General features: G+C 52.3%; 1 protein-coding gene across 1 annotated transcript; it reads left to right on the top strand.

Moving 5' to 3' along the window:
* The first annotated feature begins 3,633 nt into the window (after positions 1–3,633).
* LOC144584933 (autophagy-related protein 2 homolog A-like) lies at positions 3,634–8,652 on the top strand. The gene is made up of 6 exons (XM_078382218.1): positions 3,634–4,095; positions 5,533–5,703; positions 5,834–6,067; positions 7,127–7,229; positions 8,147–8,309; positions 8,440–8,652. Exons 3-6 carry the CDS (start codon positions 5,866–5,868, stop codon positions 8,650–8,652), a joined length of 681 nt encoding a protein of 226 aa, XP_078238344.1. The 5' UTR covers positions 3,634–4,095; positions 5,533–5,703; positions 5,834–5,865.
* The last annotated feature ends 37 nt before the right edge of the window (positions 8,653–8,689 follow it).

Genomic DNA, 8,689 nt, shown 5'->3' with positions numbered 1-8,689 from the left:
ACGGTGAGTTTTAAGCCCATAGGAACGCATTAATCGCGTTTTTATGCGTTTCTATGGGCTTTTTTATTTCACATTGCGACATTTTCGTTCTGCAGTGATTTTTGCGAACGAATTAACATCGCAATGCGAGGCACCACTGTATCAAGTTTTCAACAGGAAAACATGCCCTGTCATCTTCAGGATACAAACGGCGTACTAACTACATTGCACACACTGGGAGATTTTTCTTCTTGGCGCAATCTAAGATAATGCTGGTGCTCTTTTGTTTTGAATTTCAGTGCTAAAGAGGGTTGGTATCAACACTTGTTTTAGATCTTTTAGAAAGATCAGTCAGTGTGTACAGCCTGTGAAGGATTTTGGGAGTGCCAGGTGTTTATTTTATTTATTTATTTATTTATTTATTTATTTATTTATTTATTTATTTATTTATTTATTGGACTTATATACCGCCCCATAGCGCTACAAGCACTCTCCGGGCGGTTTACAATTTTAATTATAAAGGCTACACATTGCCCCCCCAGCAAGCTGGGTACTCATTTTACCGACCTCGGAAGGATGGAAGGCTGAGTCAACCTTGAGCCGGCTACCTGGGATTTGAACCCCAGGTCGTGAGCACAGTTTTAGCTGCAGTACAGCGTTTTAACCACTGCGCCACGAGGCTCTTAATGGCCGGCAGATGGTCTTTGGCTCCTTCTGGGTGTAGGCACGATGGTCTGGTGTGGTCCCAGGAGCAGCTCCGGCCTGAAAGCTCTCTCTCCCCCTAGGCCAGGTGGTTGATGTTGAGAGGGGGTGAGGCAGCCAGGAGCAGCAGGCCGCAAGGCCTGTAACCATAGAAGGAGATCCAGCAGGGGCCCAACCACAGACTCACTGCCTCTCACACAGTGAGCTATGGCCGGCAGATGATCTTTGGCTCCTTCTGGGTGTAGGCACGATGGTCTGGTGCGGTCCCAGGGGCATATGAGATACCACGTTCTTGTGGTTTGACATATAGCAGACAGACGAAAAGAAATGTTGAAAATTTAGGCCAGGAGCATCAGCATCATCTGCTTTAATGGAACAAAAAAGCTGATTCAATCACACTCCTGAAATTTGAGACTGATAAGAGTATCTTTAGAGATACGTGTGAGAAGTAATGTCTTGAACTGTGAAGAAGGGCAAAGACTTAGTGGTTCATGGCTTCTAATAATTGACCTCATTAGGACAGCAGTAAGTTGATTAAGCAATTACTCCACCTGGAATATTGTGTGATGTAATCACATTGAGTGTATATTGTCATATGCAGTGTAGTTACTACACCGTTTATATCCTGAAGATAACAGGGCGTGTTTTCCTGTCAAAAGCTTGATTTTTATTTATTTAAGTTTTTAGTTGGAAGCAAAAGCTGTGAAGTTGTTCGGATTGATTCGATCTATTTCACTGGGATTGGTCAACTTTTATTATGCTGCAAGAAAGTAGAAATTTCTTCAACAGCAAACCCCCGCCGATCAGCTGTGCTTCGGCTCTCTCTCCCCCCACCCCTCGCAGCTCCAGCCTCGGCAGGGAGACTGACAGCCTGGGCAGGGAGACTGAGGCACCGCCACGCCACCCTGGCTGAGAAAGACCCTCTGCACCTGCAGAGGGTCTTTCTCGGCCAGGGTGGCGGCGGTGTCTCAGTCTCCCTGCCCAGGCTGCAGCTGCGAGGGGTGGGGAGAGAGAGCGAGCCGAAGCACAGCTGATCGGCGGGGGGTTTGCGCTGATGGCTTCCCCACGATCAGCGCAAACCCCTGCTGATCAGCTGTGCTTCGGCGCTCTCTCTCCCCACCCCTCACAGCACAGCTGATCGGCAGGGCCTTTAGGATGATCGTGGGAAAGCGCTCCCCCGCGATCATCCCAAAGGCCCAATTTTTGCACAGCTGATCGGCGGGGCCTTTGGGATGATCGCGGGGAAGCGCTTCCCCGCGATCATCGCAGAGTGAATTTTCCCATAGGGGGCATCGCAAAGCGATCGCTCTTGTGATGGCAAAAAGTCCATTGCAAAGCAATTTCATCGTAAAATGGAGCAATCACTATGGGAGGCACCACTGTGTGTGTGTGTGTGTGTGTGTGTATTAAAAAGGTCAACAATATAAAAACAGAACTTTATTTATTGTCACTGAAAATATCAGCAACCATTGAAGTTCTTTAAGGACAGGCCTATGTTAGTTAGATTCATGAAATTACGTCTTGAGACTCCTTTCTGAAAGTAGTCTGGTACACTTCTTGGCGTCAAGAGTATCTTCTATCTGCTCCCCAGTTGTGGATTTATCTACTTGTCAAGTTTGCCTTACAAGTAACTTTGCAAATTCTCAGTGTGGTGGTCACCCCACCGGCTCTAACAAACTAGCTTCCTTTGTGATTGGGTACATTTATAGCCCAGTTTTCCTCCAACTGAGTGCAAAACGGTGTACAGGACTTTTTTATGCTTACCAGTAACACCCCTGTGAGGGTAGATCGTGCTTGGAAGGGAAGCCACCCGGGGAGTTTCATGGCTGAGTGGAGACTTGAAATTGGGTTGCCCACATCCTACTTTGACACAATATTCCAAATATTTAAAAAACACACCTAGTGCTAGCAATTGGGCAATCTCAGCAGCGGCATCCTCTTTGGGGAACAAACTTCCATTAGAAATGAGACAGGCGCACGCACCCCTCCTGCCCTTCTTACAGATTTTTAGAAGATCATTGACGACAGAATTGTTTAGGGAGGCCTTTGGTAACCTCTTATGCCCCTCTTTGAGACTTGTATGTTGTATTTGTAATCATAGTTATTGATTAATTCTACAGCAGGACCCCTGTATCCGTGGGAACAGTATCTGCTGATTCACTTATCCACAGTCTGAAAATATTAAAAGAAAAATATTAGAAATATGTACAGTATTTCTAAAGATGAAATTACCAGAACTGGCCAATAGAGGGAGCCAGAAACCGTGCTGTGTCTTGCATTCACTGTTGAAATAACATTTATTATAATATGTCGCCTTGGAACTGACCCCCCTGTAGATATGGGGGGGGGGTCCTACTGTCCTGGTATATATTTTGTCTGTTTTGTTACATTTTATTTAATTTGGTTTGATTTAATTTGTCAGGTATCAGTCTTAGGCCACCTTTCCTGTTTTGTTTTTGCGGTGTTATGTTTAGGATTTCTTTTTGATTATTTTAGGTGGTTATATGTCCCATTATGTAAACCGCCCCGGGGAGTGTTTTCACTAAGTTGGGTGGTCTGGAAACTCTTATCAATAATAAATAAAATGAAACAACCCTTTGGCTCATTTCTCATCCCAGCCCCTGTCTGTGCTTCTCCTGATTCGTGCCTTCCCTTTGCCGAAGTGATGGAGAATTTGGCCCTTGGGGGGGGGGGGCGGTCACAGGACTCCAGTTCCCATCATCCTGACTGTTGGCCCTGCTGGGTGGGGTTCAGAGGAGCCGGGAGCCCCATATATGATATGCGGAGGGCTGGAGGCTCCCCTCCCCTGAGCTACATACAGCTGTGATGATGATGATGGGGGGGTGGCTTCCCCCCCCCCCCCCCAAGCGCCCTCCCGCTCATCGTCAAGGCCTGACGGGGACCTGTTTTGGCCCCTTTTCTCCAGGCTCACGGGGGGGGGGGCTGCTGTGCAGATCAGCGGTGAGCACAAGGCCTCGGCCTGGCTGAACCGCCTCAGCTGGGAGGCCTCCTTCGGGCTGCTGGAGGCCTTGGAGGGCCTCTGGCCAGGTGGCGGCAGGTAAGCGAGGCCGGCGGCGTACACCGAGGTGAGGCTTGGCTCTGCCGGAGGGGAGAGGAAAGAGGCGGCCTTCGCAATACACTCCCCCCCCTTCCCCTGCCGCCGTCTCCCCCGGGCAACCAGAAAAGGCGCTCTCGGCAGCGGGAGGGCCGCCCGTCCCCCGCTGGACCCGGCAGGCGGCGGCGCAAGGGCCGAGGCGGCGTTTCTCCGAGGGCGCCTCTCCTCAGCTGGCGTGGCTTCCTTCCCTCCCGCCGCTGCTGGCCTTCGCCACCCCGAGGGCCTTCCCCTACGGCCAGTCGCCTCAGCCTGGCGCCCGTGTCCGTTGCAAGCACGCGGAGAAGCGGCCGTCCAGAAAGGTCAGTGTGCCAGCACGTGGGGGGGGGGGGACGGACGGGGGCGGGGTTGTTGCCCGCCAGAAACTCCAAACCAGAAGAAAACGGGCTCGGGCCCCTGCATCCGAAGGAATGGGCGGCTCACGCCGAGAGAGGAGCCTGTCGGTCTTAGAGGTGCCGCAACGCCTCCGTCTTTGTCTCGGTGTGTTCCCTCCTCTGAACTTACTCCAGTTTGTTGGCGTCCTTCTTGAAGTGGGGTGTTCAGAACTGGACACAGCATTCTAGAGGAGACCTAACCAGTGCCAGATAAAGCGGAACTAGTGCTTCACAGGATTTGAAGACTATACCTCTGTTTATGCAGCCTAAAATAATATTGAACTTTTTTGCAGCCTCTTTATTTGATGATTTAAATTTTAAAAATCAGATTTTATGACAATTAGAATTTTAAAAACTGATATTTTTTTTAAATTTTAAATTGTCATTTACATTAAATCCACCCTGGCCCTGTTTCCATCTTCCCCATGACAGACCCCATGAAGATGGCGGTCATTCTGCCTCTCCCTCTGCTCTTCTCCACACTAAATATGCTTTGCTCCCTTAGCCATTCATTACAGCACTTGGTTTCATAACCTTTCGCCATCCCTTGGTTTTCCTCTTCTTGGCACTTTCCAGCTTGTCAATATCCTTATGAAACTTACGCGAGCTGGTTTGTCTACTGAATAAGTGGGTCTGCTCTAGTTGGTCTTAATATTTGGATTAAAACCAAAGATTTTTTAAAAAGCAATTAAAAGCTTAGTGAAATAGCACACTTCCTTTAAGAGAAAAAAAATAGCCCGGAGGAAATAAAGATGTTTGCCTGAGAAGCCCCCAGTGGGAAGGGACCTCCTCCATGACAAGGAGCGCCTCAGCCAGAAAAACCTCCCTGGGACACAGGCGGGCGTCCCTCTCCTCTGAAGGAGGGACTGGCACATCCAGGAAGAGGTCGGCAGGGAGGGTTGTTCCAGAAATATTTTAGCGAAACCTTCTCTTTGAAGAGAATGGAAAAGGGTGCCAGATGAGACCAAGCCACGGAGGGAGCAGTGCCTCAAGCCAGGGCCGGCCCTATCATTGGGCAACGTGCGGCAGTTTCCCCTCAGGCAGCAGGCGCTGGGCGGTGGCAGCGGAGGGGCGTCCTCCCGAGCTGGAGGGCAGAGTTGTATTTGCGCCGCACAGTCCCTTCTGAGGGTCCGTCACTCCTCGAGTCGCCTCGGGCCCGCGGGAGGAAATGGGACTCTCTCTGGTCCGTAGTTGGATGCCGTTCTTTCTCTGGGCGTGCATCTAGGAAGGGGCGCCATCTTGTCTCTCACCTCAGGTAGCGGACGATCTTGGGGCGGTCCGGCGGCCGTCCAGCTGTTGTTCCTCGGGATGGGGCTGGCCTGCTTTTAGCCGAAGGCCTGCTCACCCTTGCCGCTGCCCTTGCAGAGCCGCCTTGTGAAAGCCGTCGCCAAGCGGACGGTGGAGCTGGCCGCCGAGCTGGCCGAGTTTTCCTCCGATGTGGACCTCGGGACCCTTGACCGGCTTTGTTCTCTGCTGCGCTGTGCCACCCCATCCTCTCCCTCCGCACCAGCCTGGCCTCCTCCCGAGGCGCACTTGGTAAGTGGGGTAAGCTTAGCAATTGGAGGAAGCGCCTTGGCACCCTCGCTCCCATCCGGTCAGGGGGAAAAAAAGGCTCCTTAACAGATTTTTGTTTGCTTCCTCTCCCTCCTTCCTGGGCGCCAGGCAGATTCTCCCCCAGCTGCCAACTGGCGGGCCACCATGCAGTGGACGGCGCCAAAGGCCACGCTGAGGCTCCAGTTCCCCGTTCCGGATCTGCGTCCGTGGCCCGAAAGGCGGTCCTGGGCAGAGAAGGCGGTGCGGAAGGAGAGTTTGCGCCTGGACGTGGCTGGTGTGGAGTTCCACACGGAGCTCGGGCCGGTGGGGGCCACCCAGGTGGAAGCCTCCTTCAGTGACCTGCATGGTAAGGAAGCACAGCGACTGCTCGCCCCCACTTGCCTGTCAGGGGCAGGGCTCCCCAAGGAAGGAGAGGTTAGCGGTGAAGCCACCGCTAAGCAGGCCCTGGGTCTGTAGAAATTAATCATCGCCTGAAAATAAGCCCTTATGCGTTTTTTGGAGCAAAAATTAATAAAAGGCCTTGTCTTATTTTCGGGGAAACACGGTATTTATTTACATGTCATAGGACACACCTTCCAAGACACCTCGTGCTAGATGAGTGCAAAAGCTGTTGCAAGGCATGGCGGACGAGATAGCCATGAAATCGTCACGTGCAGCACTAGCCCTAGAGGTATAAGAGCAGCAGCGTCAGGAAGCAGCATCAGTGGAACAAAACAGTCCCTAAACCGATGGGGGTAGAAGAAAAAAAAAACCTGAAGATCCTTTTAAGATCCGGCAGAGACGGTGTTCATAAGGCTAATCGTTCTTTGGACAGGGGACCCAAGGTTAAACCAAAGGTCCAGCGAGGACTCGGGGCAGGTTCATCAAACGCCCGTTTCGTCGGCTGGTGTTAACAGAGCCAGTGCCGTGGCATATTCCTCGCAAGAGGACTCCTGTCTGCACATCCCAGACTTTTGTCAGTCCCAGGGACTAAAAGTGGGGAATTCCAGGCTTGGGGGGGGCATTTTCCCACTTGGCTGTGGAATTCTCTCCCCCAGGACCTCCGTATGGAACCAGAGTGGGCCAAATCTAATGGAGGTTTGAAAACCTGCCTGTTCAACTTGGAGCCACAGGCGTCGGAGGTTAAGAGAGGTCAACGAGCAGTGTCTTTTATATGAGCTTTTAAGCTGGGTTTTAGCACTTGGTTAATTCCTCTCCGTCACTGCTTATTTCGAGGGGTTTATTTTGATGTACATGTTCATATGGACACACACACAATATTAAGGTTGTGGTTAAATGCTTTGAATGCTTATACATTATTGATTTCCTTGGAGGGCACTCTGGTGTAAGGTTGAGCACAGACTCATCGCTTGGCTGGGTAGCCCCGTTTCTTATTGTCCGGGCCTCTGTTTTTGTGGCTTCACAGGTGTGTACGAGGATGGCGAGAAGGTGTCCGTGCCCTGTTTTCGCGTCGGCAAAACCCCGGACCTGTCAGCCAGAGGGGCGGGGAAGACGTACCTCCTCCCAAAGTAAGTCTGGCTGGTGCGGTCCCCTTGAGAACAGGAGCGAGCCAGCGTCCGTGTCCGAAGGCTACGTTTCGGGTTCCCAAACCGTCTGAGGCGCCCCCCCCCACTTTCTCAGGAACTACTTTCTATGCACAAATATGTGCATAGAAGACGGTGGTGGTAAAGGGGGAGCGTGCGGGTGGGTTTGAGGAGTCCTGTAGGGTGCATTTCACACACCTTGGGGGTGGGAGGTTGAAAGTGGAGGGTCCAGCATGGAGTAGTGAAGCCTTGGAGGAGTCCTTTCCCCCCCCTCCAGGATCCCTCACAGCCTTTTGCTGTGGGAGCCCTTTAGCCCACCACCCATCATCCCCTTGGAGCCCCCGGAGGGTGTCGGGTCAAACGCATCCCCTCTTTGTCAGGGCTCATGGCAGCCTGAGGCGTTCTGGGGGGGGTGTCCAAGATCCGTGCAACTCTGCCTTTGCAGGGCTGCTTTTTTCAGGTTGTGTTTGTTTGGTCAGGTTCTCCACTTTATGTCCCCAGATGTCCTTCGACTGCAACTCCCAGAAGTCTTCACCACTAACTGTGATGGCAAGGACTTCTGGGAGTTGTAGTCTAAGGACGTCCGGGGACCTCCGGTTGGGAACCACTGCTTTTTAAGGGGAGGAATATAAAACAAAAACAACTGGGAGGTTGGATTCCCCCCCCCCCTTTTTTTCTGGGAGATTCTGGGAACCTCAACATAGCCCTAGTGGGCCATAGGTGGCGTGGGAGAGGGGGGGGTTGCATGATTTGCACCATTTCTTTAAAACAGAAGGGGCTTTGATCTTTCTCCAACTGCTTTGGGCATTCCCCCTCCCCAATTTTGGGTTGCCATTTGGAGACAGAGCATTTGTGGGCGATCCGGGCACTCTTGCCCAACGCTGCCTTTTCTACCCTGGCAGAATCACTTTGACCCTCCAGCCTCGGGCCAGCGACGCCTCGTGGGAGTCCACCCTGCTGAAGCCGGAAGAGATGGAGCTCTCGTCGGCGGAAAGCCCCTGCGAGCTCAAGCAGCCGGAGCCTTCGCCTTTCTCTTCCAAGCGGACCATGTACGAGACAGAGGAGGTGAGGTCCTTCTCGCGGGGGGGGGGGGATTGGAGGTGGGGAGGGCAGCGGTGCTGGAGGTTCTGTGCTCTGTGCCTCCTCCTCCTCCTCCTCCTCCTGGGTCTAGCATTCTCCCCTGCTTCTCTTTCAGATGGTGATCCCCGGGGATCCCGAGGAGATGGCGCAGTTCCAGGCCCAGACCTTGGAGGCCTCTCAGTACACCCTGGAGGTGACCTTCCCCGTCATGCACATTTTCCTCCCCAGCAAGGAATTCTACGAGAGCATCTACAACAGGGGTTCAGGTTCCACGAGAGCTAAGGCTCGACCCTGTGTGTCCTCCTTGAAACAGTTCAGCCCCCGATAGTCTCCTGTTTTGTTTGTCTCCCTTCGTATCTGCTCTG

The sequence above is a fragment of the Pogona vitticeps genome, chromosome 15 (genome assembly GCF_051106095.1).
Source record: "Pogona vitticeps strain Pit_001003342236 chromosome 15, PviZW2.1, whole genome shotgun sequence".
In the NCBI taxonomy this organism is placed as follows: domain Eukaryota; kingdom Metazoa; phylum Chordata; class Lepidosauria; order Squamata; family Agamidae; genus Pogona; species Pogona vitticeps.
Note: the sequence above shows the minus strand (reverse complement) of the source record. Positions and strands in the feature narration are given on the sequence as shown.